Source organism: Gadus macrocephalus, chromosome 2, assembly GCF_031168955.1.
Source record: "Gadus macrocephalus chromosome 2, ASM3116895v1".
Taxonomy (NCBI): Eukaryota; Metazoa; Chordata; class Actinopteri; order Gadiformes; family Gadidae; genus Gadus; species Gadus macrocephalus.
Window position 1 is genome coordinate 11,225,513 of NC_082383.1, and position 26,149 is coordinate 11,251,661.

The 26,149-nt window shown below is 41.4% G+C and overlaps 1 protein-coding gene across 4 annotated transcripts in view; it reads right to left on the reverse strand.

Annotated features, from left to right (window-relative positions):
- Window positions 1-26,149, reverse strand: part of LOC132449159 (trinucleotide repeat-containing gene 6C protein-like) — a 73,996-nt gene that overhangs the window by 40,474 nt on the left and 7,373 nt on the right. For 3 of the 4 annotated variants that reach the window (XM_060040834.1, XM_060040840.1, XM_060040816.1), the window contains exon 2: window positions 6,405-6,426. In XM_060040834.1, the coding sequence (XP_059896817.1) occupies window positions 6,405-6,426 (22 nt within the window). Of the gene's footprint in view, window positions 1-6,404; window positions 6,427-16,707; window positions 16,811-26,149 lie in introns of all 4 variants that reach the window. The other variant, XM_060040825.1, reaches the window with a different exon arrangement.

Sequence of the window (26,149 nt, forward strand, 5' to 3'; positions counted from 1 at the left end):
ATAGATTCGATTAAACGAGTACTCGATTGATCCTCGAGGAATTCCTTCGATCACTCGAGTTTGGAATTTACTACTCGTGCCCATCCCTACTAGCAACCCAACAAGGGATATTAACTGCTGCAGAATCGTCACACGCATTTAGTCCGCCATCATTGTTGTTGTCGTTCTGACACGCCGCGGGCTAGCCAATCACTAAGGCTAGAGGATCGAGGGGTGGGGCGATGTCGTAATCGAGTTTTAGGCGTCCACACAAATCCTGGAATCACCCGAATCCTGCATCCGTCGACGGATGGGGGCTTTTTGACGTATCCATGTGTTTTCCCAGGTTGTATTACAAAGGCGATTTCAGAGGACAGTGTACTTGCTTATATTTGCATAACGCGATCTGATTGGCCGATGGATCCGTCGCTGCCTGAAAAATTTAAATTTCTCTACTTTTGACGCAGGCCACGGAGCCGAAAGGACCCACAATGCATTTTGCGAGCGCCCAATTCAAAGTCAATGAGATCCGTCGAAGGACGGAGGTAGTGTGACGCCTTGTTCACACTACATGCGTCCGTCGACGGATAAACTAGGGCGTGTCTGACATATAGGGGATTAGTCTTTGTAGACGCATACTGCAGCCAATCAAATCGCTTCCCGCTACAAAGCCGATGTGTGGATATAAATACAAGAAAATGACACAAACAGGAGACTAAAAACAATCCTATCATTCCACATTTCTTCTACAACGCCCAGATTTTTCCTGCTTCTTATTGCAAAATGGATCCAGTAGACGCGTGGAATGTATTTGCATAACCGCCATCTGATTGGCCGACGGATCCGCCGCTGCCTGAACAGCTGAACATTTCTCAACTTTTTGACGCAGGCCATGGAACCGAATGGACAGACGGACCCAAAATGCAGTTCGTGAGCAAAGTGAGATCCGTCGACGGACGGAGGTAGTGTGAACAAGCCCTGAATGCGCCCTAACACGAAACCGCATAGGTCCGGTTTTATTTGAAACCACCTTGGGACATGGTATCAGAAAAGTGCAGTTTCGGGCACAGGATCCGCCGGATCCGTCTGGACGGTCGGCCCAAACGCACAGCTCCGTGTGGACGGGGCATACGAAGCAGCTGGGAGAGGGGGGGTGTGGGGGGAGGTCGAGATACATTTGAATTTGAACTGTTGGTTTCTTCATTTAGTCTAACAGTTAAAATAACTTAATTGAAATCCAGGAGTTTGCCTAAGCAATATTAGTATGTTGGTAAGAACAATAAATAAATAACTGTACCAGTGCATCCCAACTGGCATAGTATTGGCATGCATGGTTGAATAATGCATGCTCTGAGTGCATTGCATTATAACACATTATGACACTTGAATCCACCAAATAGTACAATCGGCAGATCTGTAACTAATCAAATCTACAAATTAATCACCTTCACTTACTTTGCTGTCCTATCTAAGGGTGTAGGGATTTGTAGGGATTTGAATAACTCCAAATTTTCATGGTTGAATAATCGGTGGGTGGTATGAACGAATAAACGATTATTCGATGTGTGCCGACATTCAAAAAGGCAGCCATGGATCATCGGCAAGAAATCACTTAATATCTTAAGGGCTGGGAAATTGTGAAATTCGTCCCATCCATTATACCACAGATACTATAGGGTCTATAGCATATAACCACGTTTTCTGATTACCGTTTAATTTAACAGTAAGCTGACAACATCGCTAATTAACACCGCAACTGCAAATTAACCACATGGAGATAACCATGGCAACCAGTCCAACAAATTTTCTTATGGCGATAATTCTGCGCGCATATCCGCCGTGTTGAAAACAAATAATCCCCCTGTAAATGAATGGTCTTCATTTATTTTCTATGGCAAGTGACCATGGTATAAGCGGGATAATGCCCTTGGACACCTGTCCAACATTAGGTCCGTCCGTCCATTATTTGAATGGGAAAAAATGTTAACGGTCCAAATGTTAAAAATCAACTTTGACCCTCGGGAACGAATAATCGAATATTCTGACCCAACCCTAGCTGCTGGCCTAAAATGATGGCTTTCTTTCTACGGTAATGTTTCCACAACGGAGGAATGCAGTGGGAACAACCACCCACCCACCCACCCACACACACACACCAAAGTGGGTTGGTTCAGACAGGGATATGAATAACCTCTTAATTGCGCATTAATTATCGACTCACCATAAAAAAAGGTGCCACACATAATTTAGACGATATGAAATGACAAATTAGCAAGTTAAACACCTGCAACGCCATTTATATGATATATATCTTTAATTTTCAGGTTTTGTGAATGTAGCCAGTGACAAGTTTGTGTGTGTGTGTGTGTGTGTGTGTGTGTTAGGGCTTTGACTTCGAACTTCGTAATTCGAATATAATTTGAATATCAAAAAAATAAATCAAAATTCGAACGAATATTAGGCAGCCCTTAATATTCGAACCTGTTATGGGCAGGCCAAGAGGGAGAGACGTCGGAGAACCCGACGCAGTCTATTCATAATATTGTAATGACCACGGAAGAGGCAGTGAATGAAGTATTGATTAGACAGCGATTTATCAGAGACCCAATAAACCGTTGGAACACGCAAGACCGGTAACCATAGCAACGCCGGTAAACAAACCTCGCAAAACCCAATCCAGGGCTGAATCCGAATACTCATACTTATAGTATGCATTTTGTAGTACGCCACAAATATAGCGCGTCCGAATGATCAGTACGCATTGTGTAGTACGGAAAACGTTAAAGAATGCGTACTACCCATTGGTACTACCGCCACAGTATACAACGGTAGGTCACTACGCTATCCCACAATGCAACCGGAGTCGGGTAACGAACAAAGAAGTGATTGCTGACCCGACACTACCAACAGCGGCTTAGAAAGACGTTGTAGAAAGCGGGGATAAAAAAAGTAATTAAAAAGAGTAAAAAAGTAAAGTAAGTCATCAAGTAAAAAGAGACATTTTTAATTTTATAGCAACGATGACAAGACGGAAAACAGGTAACTTATCAAGGTAGTTTTGCCGGCATCTGAGGGGAGATACGTCATCTCCAAACATCCGGTGGAGTTTCGGCGGTGTTCGGAAGCGTTCAGAAGCGTTCTGCGCATAGCTGTAGACCGTTCAGCTATGCGTAGAACGCTTCTGTTCAGTAGACACTGAACAGAAATAGTATGTACTAAGTATTGGGATTCAGCCCAGGTCTTACTGAAGGCATTTAATGGTCAAAATATTATTAATAAATATTCGAATATATTCGAATATTAATATTAATAAACAAACAAACTTCTAATATGATTTTTGGGCAAAAGTCAAAGCCCTAGAGTGTGTGTGTGTGTGTGTGTGTGTGTGTGTGTGTGTGTGTGTGTGTGTGTGTGTGTGTGTGTGTGTGTGTGTGTGTCAGTCTCCTTTTTACAGGGGGGATTAAAAATGCACATCATGTATGAAAAGAGAACAAAGCAGATTAGGCCTGCAACATTAACCACAGTTCTGTGTCTGGATGGCACAGCACATAGCCGTGTGGAATAGCACACACAGAAAGGCTTTTCGTGCAGAGAGATGAATTGTCTATTGCGTAATTTTTTTACAAAGAGTGCTGAAATAAAGCATTCTTAATATTATGCTTAATATATTTTACACATATTTACATTGTTAAATATGTGTACAATTTCCACTAGTTCGTAGCCTAGTGGATATCTGCAGTTAATGACGATTCATATTTATTTCAATTATGTCATGATTGAAATCCCATCCTTAACATCCCCAACTTATTTTAACAGTACTACCAGGCTCAGGGCTCCAGAGTGCGCCTAATTTGGGCGCACGTGCACCTAGAATTCGGGGTAGTGCGACTGAAAAAAAATCTGGTATAATTATTATTTTTATTTTTTTTACAGAGCAGTCTATTCATAATATTGTAATAACCACGGAAGAGGCAGTGAATGAAGTATTGATTAGACACCGATTTATTAGACACCTAATAAACCGTTGGAACACGCAAGACCGGTAACAATAGAAACGCCGGTAAACAAACCCGCGAAGCCCAATCCAGGGGCCTGTACTACGAAGCTCGATTAGAGGGTTAGCGAGGTATGTTGAGCTGAAAGCCTGGGTTAGCTGTACCATGAAAGTCGATCTCTTTAAGCGTCGCTGTATCACTATGGTGACTTACGCTCGCAACCAAACCTGGTCGGGAGCAGCTTTTCAGCGAGTCTACCCGGAGATCGGCTACTTATATCGGCGTGCGCAGCTTCCTAGCCCCTCCTCCGATAATGGCGTCACCATTTGTGGGTGTTCCCATGGACCTCGGCGCACTTATCGTACAGGCGTCTCTCCGGAGACAGAGGGTTTTTCGGGACAGAACCGATCCCTTGGCATTGTCTGACGATATTCTTTATGAGAGATACAGATTCTGCATTTATTTAAGGCATTTATTTAATGGTCAAGATATGATTAATCAATGGCGTAAATATCGACGGTGCAACCGGTGCAACCGGTGCAACCGGTGCAGCTGCCCGGGTTGCCCCCTCCCCCCCCTCCCCCTCAACAACTCAAAACTTGGGTGCACCATAAATACGTGCTGGTGCACCCAAATTAAAAATGTAGGCGCACCAGTGCACCCAAGGAAAAAGTTAGTCTGGAGCCCTGAGCCTGCCAATTTATTTAAACATTTGAGCATGTCATTTTTGAGATATGGCCAAATTTGTCAGGAAAAAGTAAAATAAATAATAATATTAATACGAATATAGTAGGAATATAGTAGGGTTCCTACAGATATCATAGGACCCTAATTATAATAATTCTGACAAACAGGATTCATACAGATTTCATAGGAGCCCTGACTATATGAATGAAACAAAAATAGGTTATATTTACTGTCACAATGGGTCACAATTTCCGTTTAAAGAATACAATTAAGGTAGAGGTTAACAGAGCAATATCCCACCAAGAATCTAATTCCCAATGAAACTCCCATCGAAAACTGATATTGAGAAATTGTTTAACCATATCTCATTAAACCTGGTTCAGTTTCAACATTATCTCGAAGTGTAACATCAGAAACCGTGAAAGAGATTAACATAAAGGAAATCATCCAGCTCCTAAACCAAAATAATGAAAAGAAGTCTGAAGCGAGGCTTCCAGGCCGAACTGCAGAGGGTGGTGTAGAGTTACACCCCAGTGCCCCTTCCCCATGGACCACAGATCACCTGGGCCTCGCCACAACCACCCCCCTTTCCATCTCATTAGTACCTCACAGGCCTATAGGCTGACACAGTTTTGTGCACACTAACCGCACTAGCATTGGTAATAACGCCAACAGTGCTAACAGCACTATTAAGGATACGAGCACTGTAGAGGAATGTAAAAAGGCTAGCACTAAAATATGCAGCAGAATAGAAATGGAAATGTCAAATGAGTCATGATGAGAGAGAGGGGCCAACTGCCATGGTCAAACGATGGCCATGCGCTTAACACATAAACTGAATAGAAAAAAAGCTTGTGTGTGAGGCGGGAGAGGGGGGGGGCAGAGCGAGAGACAATTAGAGAGTGAGAGACACATAGAGAGAGACAGACACAGGGACAAGAGACAAAGACAGAGACAGAGAGAGACAAACATACTGTACATAGATACAGAGAGAGCAAAGAGACAGAGCAAATAGAAGGAAAGATGAAAGATACTATAGAAAGACACTATAGTCTGCTGCGAGGTAGCCAGCAGTGAGTCAGATTTGCGGTCCATTAAGACTCATTAGGTCAGTCATGAAACATTATATTTATTTCAATTATGTCATCAATGAAATCCCATTCTTAACATCCCTAACTCATTTTACCAGCATATTACATCACTACCAGCCTGCCAATTTATTTAAACATTTGAACCTGTCGTCTTTGAGATATGGCCAAATTTGTCAGGAAAAATTAAAATAAATAATATTAATGCTAACAAATATAGTAGGGTTACTACAGATATCATAGGACCCTAATTATAATAATACTAACAAAAAGGATTCATACAGAGGCTCATGTTTCCCACCATAATTTCTGGTGTTTTTTGTATCCCTCTCCATAGTGGCCCCAGGGAGGCCCCTGGGTGCAGTTGCAGTGTCCCTAGGCTCCTTATTAGTCTACCTCCAACACCTGACCGCCACTTTGGCTCTGGGGGTAGAGCTCTCTAGCAGCTGAACCTTTTGTTAACGTCTGTCTAAGAAAGATGTTTGACTGCCTTTAAAATTCTGGAAGGCTACAAAGGACATGCTTATAATGCACCCCAATTACAAGTTATAATCGCAGAACAAAGAACGTTTATTTTGTTCATCAAACAATCAGTTTTGATAATGTAGGGCAATTCTAAGTCAAAGCAATTTAAAAAGATTTTAGCACAGCTTACCTTTAGTTTTCTGTTCCGTGGCCTGGAAGATAAACAAAAATACATAATTATTAGGCGGCTCTCTATTCGCTCAACAAAAATGTATAAATATATTCCTGTTGCATGTTTGAACATGCTTATGTTGCACTATTGTGGCAGGGGTTACTTAAAGGTAGAATATGTAATATTTTGGCATTTAAACATGTAAAAGACTACTAAACTTAAATTATGTATTTTATTTTCTTGTGTACTAACATAATTCCAAGTCAACCAATGCTCATCTCAGGGAAATCAGTAGTTTGAAATTGAAACGTCCCGGGATATTTTTTAGAGTCTGATTGGCGTAATTTCTGCGAGCAATTTCACTAGCATCTGGAAACATCGGAAACACAGGAAACATAGGGAGTGAAGGCGAAAGTCTGAGAACTAGCTAGCTTTCCATCTGAAAAGAGGAGAGATAGCCTACCAGAGTAAACATTGGTTCGGCATTCCCAAGATGGGGGGCTTCGCAAGGAAGCAGGAATACTAACTTCTACTAGACAGGTAAGCACCATTTGGCTCCTCGTGTTATAATAGTAATAACAACAGTACAATAGTACTAACAACAAAAGTAATTATAACCTTCTGTATATTATTTTGATGCTGTTGGAAAATGGCGACTATCCTCAATGTTGATAGTGTAACAGTATTATATGAAAGCACAATGCAGTTCAAGGGCGTAGATTTGTTTGGCGACCAGGGGATGTGTACACATCAATGTCAAATGACGATGATTTGAGACTGATCTGTTTTTTGATTGGTTTAGCGCTCTGTATGCTGTCGATTAAAAGCTGTTGGCTCACTAAATTCACTTGGTCGATTCAAAGACGTCGGGCAAGAAAAGAAAGGTGGACATCAGAAGCTATTTTAAGAAACAAAGTGTAAGTCATAATTTATGTGCTAGTTCAAGACATAGAGATGCTAGAAACGTTGTATTTTGGTATACATTTAGTTTGACACTGCTACGTGTAGCCTATATCATTATATGGAGGACGTTCGAATTAACCAAATAGCCTACGAACTATGTCAGCTGTATCGTGCTAGCAGATTTGTGTACCATGACAGCGCTTACCAAGGAAAGGAGAGGCACGCTATTAACCAGCAATACCAACGCTTGCTGAAATGAATGAAAATTACGAGGATGTCTGTGAAAAATCAAATGCATTTCTATGGGCTCTGCGTTCTAGGGAGAACATGAATGCAAAACCGTTTTCTCACTAATGGGGATCGATTTGTTACTTTGTCAGGTGACAGAAGAAGAAACCCAGCCATCCCCTTTATCATACAACGGTGGTGTGGCAGGGTCACAGCAGCAGGTGAACTAAAATAAGGACATGGTGGTTCATTAGATTATAAGTTTTAGTAAGTTATAATATTAAAAGTAGACCTAGTGAATACTACTGGTCTTCTTTGAGATTTGAGTGATGCTGTGTCACTGCTCATGGCATCTATATTTTATTCATCAGATGACAGAGGAACCCCGGCCAGGTTGTAGCCCAAATAGGGAAGATTAAGGCCTACAGGTCAATTTGACATGGTGTTTTGACAAAATGTTTTACTACATATGTCTGCTTACAGTAGGTAATGCATCATGTTATTTCATTAGGGTGCTGCAGCAATCTTGCCTAGTTGTAGGCCTGGGCCTAGTTCAGGGATTGACCTGGTGGAATTACAGGTGAGATGTCAACATAGGCTATAAAACTATAAAGGTATTTCAAATGTATTTTTTTTTACACACAAAATATAAAATGTGTAATTAACTTTATAAATGTGATGTTGTCTGCCTGCATATTATCACATGCAGTCATAGACATGGTAAAAGAGATTGGTTCATTATATAATGTGGTCTATTTCTAAGGAAACTGATCCAGCTGTAGACAGCAATAGGGAGAGAGGCAGTGAGGGTGAGGAGTCTGATGACAATGAAGAACAGTGTAGAAGTGGAGACACTCTCGATATTGAGGGCAAGCCAAATCAACTTCATCCCGAATTCATTTGTGTTCAAACATTGCCCAATAAGGTCCTCCACTTCCGGAAAGATTGGTACAGACAACATCCGTGGCTCCATTATAGCCCGACAGTGAACGGAATTCTTTGCTTCCACTGTGTGAAAACATACACAATAATGAAGAGTACACTGTCCAAGAAAGCAGACGGATGGATTTTTACAATGGATTTTCTAATTGTAAACATGCTCTTAGTAGATTTGAAAAACACCAACATAGCGAGGCTCATCACTATGCAGTCACAGTCAATAGCCAAGAGGCAGCCCCAATAGAGTCACAACTCTCAAGTGCATTGGCAAAACAGCAAGAAAGTGGTAGACACTGCCTTGAGAGTATTGTAGATTCTGTAAAGTACCTCGCTAGACAGGGCTTGGCATTGTGAGGGCACAGTTCTGAAGGTCATTTTGACCAACATTTGAAACAGAAAGCCAAGCGAGATACTTGCCTCTGTGCCTGGCTGTCCCGCTCACATGACTATAAATAACCACAACTGCAAAATGAGATTTTGCAGTTGTTGGGAAATAGCATTGTCAGAGGTATTGCACAGACAATCCAGGCTTTACCCGTCATGCAGTACTCCATCGTTATAGATGGGACTCAAGATATCTGTGGTGTAGAGCAGGAGTCCATAATCATCAGATATGTGGACCAGGACCAAGTACCTCATGAGGTTTTTGTTGGCTTATATGAGGTTTCAAGTTCTACTGGAGAAGCAATGGCTAGAATGGCTAAGGATGTTCTCTTGAGGCTTTACCTTCCCATTGCTTATTTAAGAGGACAAACCTATGACGGGGCAGCTAATATGTCTGGGAAGCATTCAGGAGTAAGTGTCAAACACAATATGGACCTCATCACAGTTGCCTCCAGCTTTGGAGACCATACATGTCAGAGCAATAGCAAAGTCATGCAATGTCTTGAGGCGGGGTCAAGTGTTTTAAGGAGACCTTTCTCACCAATGCCATGAAGTCGATAATGATGGCGTGTTTTTGCCGGGGGTATATGGACCTTTTTTTATCCATTTGTGGACACAACTTTAGCAGCTCCGTCCCAAGTTGTGAATTGGCACACCTCCTCAAGTAACTGCTTTGTCAACCAAGAAGAAGGCAGAGTTGGTGATCTCATGCTGGAGTAGCTCCTCAACTCTGAACCCCGGTGACACCCATACTCAATAAACATGAGAGCTATGATTATCTCATCTTTGATGTCTGCTTTGGAAGCCAGTTCAAGGTGGACTTTGGAAAAGTAAACTTGACGTTATTAATATTCGAGTGTATCGATAGACTCATTTCTTTAAAGTTTAGGTTCATTAATAACTGTCAATTCCTTTATGTTGCTAGCTGTATATAATAGGTTAAAGATCCCATGCCAAGAAAATGTCACTTTACGAGGTTTTCTAACATTAATATGAATTCCCCTAGCCTGACTATGGTCCCCCAGTAGCTAGAAATGGCGTTAGGTGTAAAACGAGCTCTAGATATCCTGCTCTGACTTTGAAAAAAGCAGATGCGCCGATTTGGTCTTTTCCCCGTATGTCTTCATAAGGGGAAATGTTACCTCCCCTTCTCTGCTTGGCCCACCAATGAGACATTAAGCTACGACTGTTTTTTATTGTTGTACACTTCTTTCCGTTCCGCTGTTGGTGTTATGGCGCATAACACGTCGGGTTCTCTGACGTCTCTGGTATTTCAACAACGAGACTCGTAGTGGGGGTTATCTCAGCCATGGTTAAGAAGGAATTGGGGGGAAAGGAACTTAAGCTTTGACTCCCTGAAGTATATGAACCGCGAGGCACCACCGCCGCGAGGCACGCTGCCTACTTCCGAGGCGGTGGTGTCTTGTCAGCGGGCAGCGGGGCTCCGGCGGGAGACAATCTTGGGCAACAATTCCTTTCTCCTCCTTGTCGTGGTTCAGTCTACTTCAGACTGATGTGGAAGTGGAAGAACCAGAGACGACAGAGAACCCAACGCAGTCGTTTGAGATTCATAATATCGTCTGGAGGCGAACACAGCTTTTGGCAGTGATAATATTTATTAGGAACTTTGTCTTTGACTCCCTGAAGTACATGAACCGCGACAAGGAGGAGAAAGGGATTGTCGCCCGCGATTGTCTCCCGCTGGAGCCCCGCTGCCTGCTTCCGAGGCAGCGGGGCTCCGGCGGGAGACAATCGCGGGCGACAATCCCTTTCTCCTCCATGTCTTGTTTCAGTCTACTTCAGATTGATGTGGAAGTGGAAGAACCAGAGACGTCTGAGAACTCGACGCAGTCGTTTGAGATTCATAATATCTTCTGGAGGCGCACACAGCTTTTGGCCGTAACAATATATATTATATGATAGATAGATACTTCCTAACTCTGAAATCCTATCCTATCTTGAGATAGAAAGGCATTAAGGGGGTTTGGTATTACAGAAGGAGGTTCCCTAACTTAACTTAGAAAGAAATCAAGATCAAGATGGTTTTATTGTCATATGCACAACAATTACAGAGCAGGCAATGAAATTCTTTAGTCTTGTCTTAAGATAGGAATTTAGCCATTATAGAACTATCCTAAGTTAGGAATTTCTAAAATGTAAATTCAAAATAACTGTCGATAACTATCGATCTCGTGCACATTCTGAGTGCAGAAACAGACATAACCTTATGATTGCAGATCGAAAAATCGGATTGATAGAACAGTAAGGATTACCTAAGTTAAAGGAGATATCCGGTGTAAATTGGATCTGGGATATGTTTGGTATGATAACGAGTTGGAATGTTCGTTTGGGAGCAAAAAAGCGCGTATAGATGCGTTTTAACCGATTCTACCAAAACGCTATAAACTTGGAACGATAGGCATGTCTCATTGGAAAAAACGAAATCCCTATTTTAAACCACTTACAAGGATAGAAGTAGCTCGACACTTCTTTGGCAGTATAATAAGGGTCTTAACATATAAAAAGAGGCATTGAAAACTTTTTAAGTGTAGATTGTTTATTAAAAAGGACATTTTATACACACAATACCATCAGTAGTTCACCCGACGACGCCATCTTGTCTTTAAGGCTCGATAAGTAGATTGGCGAACACAGAGCTTGCGTGATGTTCACGGATGTCACAAGCTCTGTGTTCGCCAACCTACCTCGATTTTAGACAAAGTGTGATACAAAAAGTATTTCGAGGCTAATCTGGTAGAAATGCATGAGGATATCTATAAAGGGAAGAACAATTCCCTTTCACCTGTAGTGTGATAATGGTGTCACCTGTTTCAGGACATTCGTCCCGGGTAGAGATTTTGGCACACATCCAACGTTGTTCAATGGGGTCATATTATTCTCTAACAGTTGAGATATTCTCTGCTAAATGAAGTGCATACAAATCTTACCCAGGACCTAGACTATAAAGAAGGCAGTATGGAACAACATCATATATATAACAAGAATAAATTATAAAATGTACAAAGAAATATCTAGCCATTCATTCATATAAAATAGGATGATATCTCTAAAGAAGAGATCAGGGGTGATGTTGCTAGCAGTAATTATACCAGTGCTGCCATGAACCCAGTGTGCTGGCCATTTGGGTCTGTGTATTGGTCGCATATCCTGCTCACTCTTGCCTTGCCGCCTGATGATGCCCTCCCTCTTCCCGCTGGTCTTCCTCTTGCAGCATGGCTTGCTCTTCCAGTGGCAGTTTTTCTTATTCTTCCCTGTGATGGGTCTTGCCCCCTGCTATCTGCTATGGGGGGATTCCAGGTTTCATCAACAGTTGACATCGGTACATCCAATGAGGAGCAATCAGTCTTCCTGCAGCAAGCAGTATTCACATGTCACCAGAAGCACTAACAAAAATCTCGATACAGAGGGCATGATCAGCTGACAATATTTATGCAGCTACATTGAAAGAGCTGTCTTGTGTTTTAGCAAACGTTAGTACTTACTTATTAATGTCAAGTGCGTAAATCATTTCCTTCCTCTGTGTGTCACTACACAAACTATGGTTAACTTTTGTGCTTATACAATTACAACAAAGGTAAGGTAAGACCATGAATGTGTCAATGACTTCCAATGCAGGACATGTTATACGTAATAAAATAATACACATGAGCAAGTCAGTCATGTCAGCAAGTCATGTTGCAACAGCTGTGCATCATATCAAACTTAGCTTTCCAACAGAGTGATAACTGTTATAGATGGCTACATAGCCTAATTAGTGATGTGAAATTTTAATATTGATCTACCTTACTGCGATGTCCTACGATATAAAGATATAACAACGTTCAGCACGCTGAAACGTATTACTGTTAGTGTGATTGTTTTGATCGCAGATAACAGGGCAAGGCTAACTTAGCCCAAGATGTAATTCTCCATGCAACTCATCTACAGCTCATCTAAATTTAGCAGCTTAACGCGACTTTGACTGATGTTAGTTGAGGCTATTTCCTTACAATGAAATGACATTTAGTGATTAGACGTAATGTGAATAAAACTTTCATACATTACCTCGTCCGTGAGCATGACCCATGAACCCACCCTGCTACACTACGTCATCAAACTAGGGCCCCGTCCTATTACTCTCCCCTTAACGAGAACACTTGCTTTGAGTTCCCTCCACAGTAAAGTCCCCTCAAAGAGGGAAGTGAGAGTGAGGATATTTTCCTATGAAATAGGACACCACTTAAAACAGGGTTTCCCCAGGTTTGATCAACCCAAATTTAAGACTTTTTTAAGACTTTTTTAAGACCACTTCAATGAAAATTAAGACCTACATCGCACCCATTAAGCAGTCGTAAAACGCGGTCGTGCATATGTTATTCATGTTTTTTTGGAACATATGAAACATTCATGTCAATACATTAATGAATGTGCCAAAGGATAAGTGTGCACTCACCAATCAAAGAGCCAAACTGAGGGCCTAACTCAAAGTCTAGAGGCCTGATGTCTCTTAAGACCATGTACCCAGAAATGATAATAAAATATTAAAAAAACAATGCACAAAGTGATGGTGTGAAAGTGTAGCTGTATTTTTGGTTTAAATATCAAACTTTCAACACACAATATAAAATATAAACAAACAAACTCTTTTCAAATTGCTGTAGTTTCTCAGCATTCACCATTTCAATGAATCCACCACTTGCCTCGTTGACCTCTTTTACTAACTCCTACGTAATGTATGGAGCCAGCCCGAACCCTAACCCTAACCCGTCCACAGACATGGTGACTAATGTATGATAGTAAGCATTATTGGCCCTTAACACTAATATTCTGAAACAACACTGCCTCAAAAGGATATTGGCCTAAGCAACACCAGTAGAGGCTATACTTTTCCCTGAACTTTTAAACGTTGCAAACGTGCAAAAACATATATATTTATGTGGCATTCAGTCCAATGCTTAAAATATATCTGTGGCATTCAGTAGGCCAATGCTGTGGTAAAGTGTGTAAAGTATGACCAAGTGTTTCTTTCTGTTCAATAGATAGAACTTTATCAATCCCCTGTAGGAGAAATTTGTTAATGTTTGTCCCTATAAAACAATAATGGCAACAAAAAAAAAAAATACAAAACATGACGGTAACTCTAAAGTCAAACCGTCCAATCTGAAGGCTCTACTTAACCACTCCCCCTACTCACTTCCAGCAATGCAAAGCGAACAGAACTGAGGTGGGGAGGGCGTAGCTTAAGTAGTTTGTGACCGACCCAGAGGAATGCAACGCAAATTCAATGTGAACATGTATGAGGCTTTAATAAAATCCCGGACGATTTTGAAATTCCGCCCGGACACATTTATTTTTATAAGTGTCTCAAAAAGAGGGCATGTCTGGGCAAAAGAGGACGTCTGGTCACCCTTCGTAAGGGGAACCCATTTGATTCCTACCTGTTCCACTGTTAAATAGTGGCGCAAGTTGGTGGGCGCTATCCTGGTAATTTCTCTGCGTGAGAAATACGAAGTGTGGCGTGTGAGCGTGTGCATGGGTCGAATTGCGTGTCTCACGCCGAATGCGTGAGTCTTGAGAGCCCTGCTTCCCCATGATGTGGCGTCTCCTCTCGACTGATTATGTTTGTTGAGATTGCCGGCGCGAAAACCCAAAGTATTGTTCGCGCATACTCCAATAAATGAGACGTTCTCTGACGTTACGCAAAACCCCGATACGCAAAACGCCCCCTATTTTCCCCTTGTGTTACAGTCCGGTTGACTACGAAAACATATCCTAGTAGGAAATTTAAGACCATCTTTAAAAAATTAAGACTTGGGTAACGCAATTTAAGACTTTTTAAGGCCTTAATTTAGGAACATGAAATTTAAGACATTTTTTAGACTTTTAAGACCCCGCGGCTACCCTGTAAAAATATTATGCAAATTAGCGTAGCGAACGTGCTACCTTACGTCACGCGCAGCATCGACGAGTCTACACTACAGGAAGAAGCCTATTACTATTTTTATTCACGTTTGAAAATGTGACCTTTGTATCGGAAATAAGACGTCCTACACATTCAGATCGTACAGTTAAATCCATTCTAGGGTTAATCATTTAACATAATGTATAACTGTTTGAGAAACATGGAAAAATTGCCGCTTGCTGAGTTCGCAAAGTATCCAGGGTAATTCGTGATACCCTTTGCTGCAAGTTATGTATCGAGCTGGCTAGCTGCCAAGGGATGATTTTAAGACAAAACAGGCACTCCTTCTTGCTCGCTAAGTTTTGGAACACCCTACCCCTCTGCGGGAATGCGCAAATTGTAGGGCTAGGGCTCAAATCTAGGGCTAGGGGGAGTAATTGGACGGGCCTAAGACTTCTGATTCTTTTCTTCTTTTTTGATAGAGATAAAGCGCTATCTAGTGGCAGAAAATGACATTATATCTTTAACTGGGACACAATAAAAACCCTGACCTGTATAATGATATTTATTTTTTCCCCTCAACTTGGGTCCACTAGGGTTGAGGAACATTGTATGCAAGCTGACTGAAAACCACTAACAACTCTGGTCGCAATTAGAGCCCGACCGATATATCGGCAGGCCGATATTATCGGCCGATATTAGGCATTTTTCAAACTATTCGGTATCGGCATTATAATGGCCGATAAATTAATATTAAAAAAAGAAAAAAAGAGTGAATGACGGAGATCGACGGAGATCATCGGTGTTGTTCATAGCTGTGTTCGAAATCATTCCCTATCACGGATATAGTGCACTATATAGGGTGCTCGCCATTTTGCAGTGGTGTTCGAATTCTCAGTGGTTAATTTCATGCACTAAAATTTGAGTGTACATACGATGTTCCCTACTTGTTACTCCGTATACCACAATGCAATGCGGTAGTGTTCTTCCGGAGGAGAAGAAGAAGCTGAATAACCGCGAAAACTAATACATTTAATGATGGAGTCTCCGGCTTTCGTTTAGAGATGTCAACAATTTAATTGGGAGTTAACATAGAAAATGTAATATTCAAAATTAATAAAAAAAACTTGATCAAGGAAATGTTGCATTCAACATCAATACAAGCTCCAGCTTTCCTCGGGATTGCCCGGTTTGTTTACATGATGTGGGAGCATCTGTCTGCGTCACACAAATACCCGGCACATTTACTGACGCAAATGACGCTTAGAAATGTTCAGCGTAGTGTCCGAATTCTCGTTTGTTCGTTCCCTATATAGTGCACTATATCATAAACACTATATAGGGAATAGTGAGGGAGTGAATAGGGAATGATTTCCAACACAGCTCATGTGTGCAAGTATGTTCATGGTAAGTTGGCAACTGTCACAAGACATACATTGCTTGAATAACAATTAAAAGAACATCCCCATCAATTCTCTAAAGTCGATAAGCATGACTTAATTCATGACTACCATGTCCAGTTTTGCTGTTGTTACGTGTTAGTTGAGAGTGAAAAGGATTTAAAGGATAACTACAAATAACCAATGTTAGGGAAATCTGTTTGTTTTGTTGCGCGTTTCTGGATTTTTTTTTTTTATATATATTGGCCGATATATCGGCATATCGGATTTTTTAATCACAAAATATTCGTATCGGTAACGGCCTTAAAAATCCTATATCGGTCGGGCTCTAGTCGCAATTAATTTGTGTGCTTCCAACAGTATAATTGTTATAATGTCAGCATGTGGGATTATTTGAGGACAATATGGTGTAATGACGTGTTAAAATGTACTTTACTATGGGGCACTTGACTCAAACAGCAATCCAATAGAGCAGTGGATTTATGCATTTTCTGTTGGCTAATTGTTTGGCAAGAACAGGCTGATATTTATAGACATGGAGCTACTGGCGTATCATAATACACACCTTTCTCACTCCATCTTCCTTCTTTTTCTTCTCGTCTTGTTTTTTCTTTTTCTTTTCTTCCATCAAATGATTATCTTGTTTTATTCCGTGCTTCTTCTAGTGGCTACAAAAGAAAAAAAAATCTTTGCAATCCGAAAAGTATCAACATCAGAAGTACTAAACCAATCAGTGGAATTAATATTTTATGAAATAAATGTCAGCATCGAACAGAGCTTAATTGCGTTAATTAATAAAATATCAACTCAGAAATCAACATGATGCCTTACAATACAATTATGAACAATGTTATGTAAATAGTACCACTAACGGGAGGGCTGACGCTGTTAAAAAACATATACCTTGATGATACTCATGAATTCCAGACTGCTCTGACCTTTACTCTTCTCTTTTTGGACAATAATAATGTTGAATGCTGTGTGAACACTTGGTGTATTGCCAGTGCCACCGTTTGGGCTTCTTTGTTGCCCAACTCAAACCAGTGATAACTTATTGAAATGCAAAAGCTTAGTAGCTCTCAGATCTCCAGGGGTAAGTCTACCCTTAGGCAAAACGGCAGCACGCCTACGACACTGACAGCATTACAGACTAGGCTAGGAGCAAACAAGGACAACTGCTTCACGTGAGTGTGTGTAACATCTGTCATAGCTCTATTCAAATGTTGCTTATCTCCACTTCATGAACCAATGACGAGGCTGTGTTACATCCCACTCCATTACTCAATGTGCAGAAGATTGCCTTGCAGACTCATGGGTTCTCCTTCAGATCCACAAGTAATGTTTAAAGGTCCCACGGAATGCAACTTTATGGATGCTTTAATGAAGATATTAGTGGGCCCCATGCACAGTATTTGAAAAAGTTCCCGAAATTCAGCCTTGGTGCAGATTTACAGCCACTACGAGCCAGTCACACATTGAGCTTTCCCCAAACTAGGGGTGTAAATCTCTGATTTCATCACGATACGATATTATATCGATTCATTGGACAACGATACGATATTTGCCGATATCAAAAGTCTGCCGCGATACGATTTCGATTCAGGGGCATGCGATCGATATGAGACGATATCATAACCCCATTTAACACAACCTCTTACAATCACATCAACTCACATCAACTTAATTATAATTTCATCATTTTATTTCTTTGCTCTTCCGGATATTTAAAACGAAAAAATCAATTTTTAATACAAATAATAAAGTGCCACATAATTGCATTTAAGTGCCAAATGTTTTTTATGGCTTGAATTAAAGAGCCTGTAATGATCTTTCATTTTGAACGTAGACCATTCCCAACCTATCTGTGTGGATAGTTTTCTTCTAAAAACAAAACATCCCTCGGAATTATCTTGGCTGTTAAAATAAGCCCAATTTGGCTACTTTTAATCACGTTAGGCTGGAAAAACGGGACATATGCCCAATCTGGCAACACAAACCAAAACTAGACATCCTCGCGCTCACACATGTGCTCGCTGTTGCCTCGTTTAACTGGTGAATGGATACGAGCGGCTTGGCGCTTTGCGCAGAAATAGTTTCACAAACACCCGCGAAAGGAGATATCTAATAATAAAAGGGTGTAATACTGCGATATGCATCGATGTTTGGGCGTTGCATCGATGCAGTTGGATCGTTCGCCAATCAATCGATGTATCGATCTACATCGATGTATCGTTACACCCCTACCCCAAACGCGCTGTTTCGGTGTCTGTAGCTTTAATGCAAATGAGGAGAGAGGCGGGTCAAGGAGGAGGTGTGGCCCTGAGCAGCGTGCGGCCATGGTACTATGCGCTCTGTTTACAGTGGATGCATCGCAATGGCGAGGCGCACACAGCCTTTGGCCGTGTTATGTAAATATTCTAGAACACTCCAGGTGCTGCGGCGGGAGTCAGACGATACTATGAATCTCAAACGACTGCGTCGGGTCCTCCGACGTCTCTGGTTCTTCCACGTCCACATCAATCTGAAGTAGACTGAACCACGACATGGAGAAGGGATTGTTGCCCGGGATTGTTGCCCGGGATTGTCTCCCGCCGGAGCCTCGATGCTGAGGGACCACCACCTCGGCAGCTGGCAGTGATTAGCGCTTAGGCACCCCCGCCTCCTGCGGCGGGCAGCACCGAGGCGTTGGTCCCTCGGCAGCTGGCAGCGGGAAGCGGGGCTCAAGCGGGAGACAATCGCGGGCAACAATCCCTTTCTCCTCCATGACGTGGTTCATGTACTTCAGGTAGTCAAAGATAAAGTTCCTTTTCCCCAATCCCATCTCAACCATGGCTGAGATAACCTCCACCGTTCTGACAACTGACATACATGCCAAATGCAACATTTTGTGTATCAAAGTTTTGTTTTGCTAGCATGTGTTTTTTGCAGGTGTTGACTAGGGTTAATAAAGCAATAGCAATAGCACAGGAATTCCACCCTTTTGTTTTTTAATGACATGTCTAAAAATATTAACTTCTAAATTAACATTCCAACCAGTTTTTGCATTTCAGGCCATCGTATTCATCCCAAACTCTATAGGCTGTAGCCAAAGTGAGCAATACAAAAAAGACAAAACAGAAACAAAGTTCAAAACGAATGTGATATGACAGATGATATTATCCTCCACAAAGTAGAGAAACTTTGATGGAGATGATGCCCTGCCCTTTTCAAGCGAATCACCCGATCCCAAGGCTCTTTGTCTCACACACACACACACACACACACACACACACACACACACACACACACACACACACACACACACACACACACACACACACACACACACACACACACACACACACACACACACACACACACACACACACACACACACAGGTATAAGCGGCTTGGGGCCCCCAATCGTGTGTCGAGTTCTTTTTTTTTTTCTTTAATTCAGTAAACCACACTTAGTGTTTCACTTCAAATACAAGAGTTTAAAATAGATTTGTTATTTCAGTACCCTCTCAGGTTTAAACGACACTGGTTTGGGGTAAGTAACAACTATACTAATACAGGGATGGATTACTCTCATTGGGGCCTCAGATGAAATACAGAATGTGATATGTCTTAATAGGGCTTCCTTAATCATAGAAAATGGGTTATGGGTTGATGCCTGAATAGGGCCCCTCAGGTAAATATCACACGATACGTGATGCGTTATATCTAAATGCCCTCTAAATACAGAAATTCTGCTTATGCCACAATATCTGTGTGGAACCCTGAATGTATCTAATCAAGTATGGACCAAAATATAGGCCAGGCCTTTAATGTAGGCTTCTGGTTGGGGGGAAACTAAACCCAGTGCTATATCTGTTCGCTTGTACAGGCCCTGCAAGTCAGGTTATAGTCTATGAATCTGAATGAATGAAGGTATTGCCCATCTCCAGCTGCCCATCCCCAAGATACACCTGAATACAGAAAATCCCATCTAACAAATTGGAGGAGGGGGGTCTTTATTCATCTTTGCATGAAGAGTGTGGTTTGCGCCAATAATCATCAAGCACAGATGAATCCGAGGTGGTGGGAGGGGCCAAAAGGCTTGAAACAAATTCAAAAGGCTTTTCCAGCCCTGCACACACACACTTACATTTCTTCAAAATTCCAATAACTCTGATTAAAACAAGTTCATAGATCTTGTTTACGACATTTTTGGTTATTTTGACTTTTGGTTGATTCTGAAAAAAAAAAATAAAAAATCTATCAGGACGGACATTATGGCTTCAAGAGGCAAAAATGTTCAGAATGCAAAATGAAATAGAACCCTATGAATTACGTTCTCTTTCCCCCCCCCCCCCCCCCCGATTCATTTTTTTCCCGTTTTTCTTTTCAGATATCGCCACAGGATAGCTGGTCGTTTTGGAATAATATACATGCGGATAGAACGATCATCAGTTAAACGGTTATCTGTTGGTCAAAAACACGGGGCAGGCGAGTAGGACAGGTTTTTTGCGGCATGCTTGCCCCTGTTTACAATGCTTCACTGGAAAAAAGCTTTCTTCTAAGGCAGTGGTTTTCAAACTGTGGGGCGCGCCGCCCCTGGGGGGCGCCAGAGTTCTTCAGGGGGGGCGCGACGTGAGAAAAAAATAAACCCGAAAAAACCACTGAAAGTCGATGATTCAAATCATCAGTCGTACTTCAACTGTAGAAGTAACATAACTAAATCAATTTTCAACCGTTTATCTTCGTGCAAACCATTTAACAAATCTACACACTTGTATCTTCAATAATATCTAAACAGAATTTCGATATCATTTAAAATTTCTTCAGAATCACAGTTTTAGTTTCATACCGCTTCGTTTACAGCTGTTTTCATTGAAGACGTCAGCCCATTCCGATACACCTACTTCTAGACATCGTAACTCATTCATTTTTCAACCGTTTACGATCGTTCAAACCATTAAACAAATCTACACACTTGTATCTTCAATACTATCTAAACGGAATTTTGATAGCATTTATACTTTTTTCAGAATCACAGTTCTAGTTTCAAACCGGCATCGTTTTCAGTTGCTTATAATAATTTAGGTCACCATAGCAACGCCGGCAAACAAACCCCGCCGAATAGTCGAATCTCTGGACTGAAAAGGCAGATCTGATTCGACTCAGAAAATTCAGAGTCGGGGACCCTGAATGAATCTGTGTAAACTGGCAGTTTACACAGATTAAGATGTTCAAATGTATTAATGTTAAGCTAAAACATGCTTAGATAAAGTTGTCAAATTGTGTTAAGAAATGTTTTTAAAAACGCACAAAGATGTTGTAATGTTTAAAAAATATGTTTAAAAAATATGTTTCAAAGATATGTTTCAAATGTTTTAAAATTATGATCAGAGATGGGGGGGGGGCTCAGCTGAATTTTTTTCTCTGAGGAGGGGCTCACTCTCTCACACTTTGAAAACCCCTGTTCTAAGGCATTGGTTCTCAAAGTGCGGCCTGCGGAAACATTCCTGGCAGCCCGCATTGACATACAGAGGTAAGTAAAAAAAAAATATATATATATATCATTATTATTTTATTTTTTTTAATTATTATATCAATATTAATTTTAACAAAAGGAAATAAATATAAAGAGAAAAGTCGACTCTCTAGCTTTCAATTAAATCCTGTTACATTTGCTAGTTCTAATCCGACTGCACATTACTTTGAAAGAATGAACCTCAGTTTTCTGATGGTGACCTCACTTGACCTCACTCCCAGAGGTCCACGGTGCATTGTTTTTTTTCACCACTAGGATGCTGATGGCGTTTCCCGCCTAATTTTTATTCCTTTGGCGGCCCTCAGTCCAATTCTGGGTTCCTAAATTGGCCCTCAGCTGTCAAAACTTTGAGAACCCCTGTTCTAAGGGGATGTCAGACTCGGTGCCACCAAGTCCTGAATAGATTCTTGTTTAATCTGCGGATCACTTTCACTAGTAATGTTGTTTTGAGGAGGCATGCTCTGGTAACACAGAGCTGTTACTTTTTCTTCACATGGGCTTTAGACTTTCATTAAGCGTATTTTTACGGGTCCAATCAATAGTATGTTTACAGAATTTGCTAAATTTAGGGTCTAATTTCATAGTTTTTATGAGGACTTGGCCGTCTTAGACGGCATCTTCGACCTGTTACTCAAAGTAGCGACACGTTGTGAGGGGACAATCCTCCATCCCCTCTCAAAACACTGCGATCGAAAACATAATTATGAATTTATGTCTACTCGTCTGTAATTTTACAATTATTAAATAATTTACTACAATAGTTACTACAATAATCTGGCCAATTTTTGACATTATTTTTTATTCTACTTCGTTTAAGCATGCTTGATTCTGATTGGCTTGGAGGAGGGCATTAACCCGGCAGGCTGCCCGTTGACTTATCGGTTGCACTTGCTGCCGACTGAGCACAGCGTCATCAAATAGTAGATCAATACGCCGCTTGCATGTTTTTCTATCACAGAAATTTCAAACATGAAGTCCATTGTAAAAAATAAACCTTTTAATAATACATTTAATAAGCATGCAATACAAATAAGAAAAAGCATAATTATTAAAGTATTTGAATTGTTTTATTATGTTAGCAAGAAAGAAATAGAATAAACGGGATAATCTCCTCAAAGCAGGGCAATAAAAGTTTGATATGCCCGGCTCGTGGAAGCTTACCGCCCGAGACGAAGCCGGACATATCAAACTGTTTATTGCCCTGCCTCTCTGTGATTATCCCTCACATCAATTTCAGCCAAATTATGGAAAATTTGGAAAATTCTGCAACATTCCACGTTTTACAGTTAATTCTATTTTTAATACCACATTCCGCAATTCAGACCACGATTTCCGCATCGTGGAAATCACGTTGGGGAAATTGACAATTCCATCACGGAGAGGCATTACCAATCCGGAATAATAACACACACACACAGTTTGCCCTACCTTACATAATGAAAATATTCTTTTATTCAGGCAAGTCTAGGGGCTAAACGATTAATCAAATTATATCCAACATCGCAATGTTGAACTGGATTTTTGAAATCTCAAAGGCTGCGATTAAAAAAAAGTTGTAATGTTACACAATCTTACCAATCAGAGTCGGAATCTGAAACACAGGGCCACGCGGGGTTCACGTGAACGCAACCCTCCGCTCATGTAACATGTGAGTGATAGCAGTAGAAACGGTACCGAATCAGGTTCAAATTTCTCTACTTATCACACAACTTTTACACATGTTTTCAGGAGGGTGGCCACTACGTAAATGGCAAGTTTCTGTATACATCTGAATCTTACTTGGGGTTGATATAATGTTTGCATATTAACATATTGAATTTGCCATAATTCATAACTTGCCATAAGACTTTTTACACAATTAATACCAATTCACCGATCTTATTAAAGGTCACATGGCATGCTACTTTATGGATGCTTTAATACAGATATTAGTGGGCCCCTAACACAGTATTTGAAGACGTTCCCCGAAATTCAGCCATGGTGCAGAATTACAGCCACTACGAGCCAGTCGCACATTGAGCTTTCCCCAAACGCGCCGTTTCGGTGTCTGTAGCTTTAATGCAAATTAGGAGGAGAGAGGCGGGTTAGAGAGTGGGGGTGTGGCCCTGAGCAGCTTGCGGCCACGGTACCATGCGCTCTGTTTAAAGTGGATGCATCGCAATGGCGAGGCGCACACAGCCTTTGGCCGTGTTCTGTAAATATTCTAGAACACTCCGGTTGCTCCGGCAGGAGTCCTGGAGCTCTATATCTAAATAATATCATATTATACATATATAACTATATCATAGGGCTGCTTGATTATGGAAAAAATCCTAATCACGATTATTTTGGTCAATAATGAAATCACGATTATTCAAATGATTATATATTAGTTTGAAAACACATTGTATTTATTCAGCATGTCTCTCCCTAAAAAAAAAATTGTAACTGAGAACTTTGAAATTTCGCCTTAAAAAAATACACAAAATGGTCAAAAAGAAAATATTCCAATCTAAAATGATACAGATATGTATCCAGCTGTTCGGCCCTTTTTATAAAACAGAAAAAAAAAACTAGATTAGGTTAATTTTGTGATAGTTTGACGCTAAATTCGAAATCGAGGTCAAAATTCGATTGATCGTCCAGCCCTACTATAACATATAATATATATTATCACAGCCTAAAGCTGTGTGCGCCTCCAGACGATATTATGAATCTCAATCGCGATTGTCTCCCGCCGGAGCCTCGCTGCAAAGCGAGTTATCCCGGTTATCCCTCGGCAGCGGGAAGCAGGGCTCAAGGGGGAGACAATCGTGGGCAACAATCCCTTTCTCCTCCATGTCGTGGTTCATGTACTTCATGGAGTCAAAGCCAAAGTTCCTTTCCCCAAATTCCTTCTCAACCATGGCTGAGATAACCCCCACTACGAGTCTTGTTGTGGAAATACCAGAGACGAGAGTCCAACGTGTTATGCGCCATAACACCAACAGCAGAACGGTTATCCAAATAACAAAGAAGCTACAACACTTGTTGTACAGTCACACTTGGTGTTACAGTCCTGGAGCTCTATATCTAAATAATATCATGTAATACATAGATCTAGTATATAATATAATACATATTATCACGGCAAAAAGCTGTGTGCATCTCCAGACGATATTATGAATCACAGCAGTAGATTTGCACCACCGCCCGGCAGCGGGCAGCGGGCAACCGGCAACGGGCAACCGGCTGCCCGCTGCCGGGCGGTGGTGCTTCGTGGTGCTGGTGCATCGCGGCAGCGGGCAACGGGGCCCCGGCGGGAGACAATCGCGGGCAACAATCCCTTTCTCCTCCATGTCGTGGTTCATATACTTCAGGGAGTCAAAGCCAAAGTTCCTTTCCCCCAATTCCTTCTCAACGGCTTCCTATCTCATGGCTGAGATAACCCCAACTACAGCCTCGTTGTGGAAATACCAGTTCACAGTCCTGAGATGTCAAAGAACCGACGTGTGATGCGCCATAACGCCAACAGCAGAACGGTTATCCAAATAACAAAGAAGTGTACAACACTTGCGTTACAGTGTGTGTAATCACACACACACACACACACACACACGCACACACACGCACACACACGCACGCACACGCACGCACACGCACGCACACGCACGCCGCTCGTATGGTCGTAGCTCATCGTCTCATTGGAAGGCCAAATTCTCTGGGCTGGCAAGGCAGAGAAAGGGGAGGTGGCATCGTTTTGGAATCTTTGGAAAATTCCAAAACGGCACATCTGAGCTTCGTTTTTTCAAAGGCGGAGCAGAATGCCTAGTGCTCGTTTTACACCCAACAAAATTTCTAGCTACTGGGGGAGCATAGGTAGGCTATGGGAACTCATATTAATGTTAGAAAACCTCAGAAAGTGACATTTTTATGCCATGGGCTCTTTAAGGCAAGTCCATAGATCATGCTCATCCAAACATATCCACATCCTAACCTGACAGACATTATGGGTCCCAACGTCAAAAATGTTCAGCATGCAAAATAAGGCCCGTCCACCAAGTTCATCGATCATCTATCGGGCCGCGAAGCCAAGCGTTTAACTGAAACCGACATTACCCGGATACCCATTGAAAACGTTTGGCCGCTCAGAGGATGAGATATAGGCCATCAAAATAACATTAGAATAGGAATAACTCCTACAACAATTTGTATCCAAAGAAACACTGTGAATACCTAATAATTAATATAATCAATTGTTATAGGGGCCTTTAATGTAGTACTCGTAAAGCATAACAATTTCCAACAATACCGAAATATGACCCATTCAAACTTAGGCAGCTATGTGGAATTTCAATTAATATGCTGACATTAGCAACGTTTCATCTGATTCAACTTGGTAACTATGCTCATGCCTGCCACATGCACGTGATCCAGGGCTCCAGAGTGCGCCTAATTTGGGCGCACATGCGCCTAGAATTCGGGGTAGTGCGACTGAAAATGTATCTGGTATAATTATTATTATTTTATT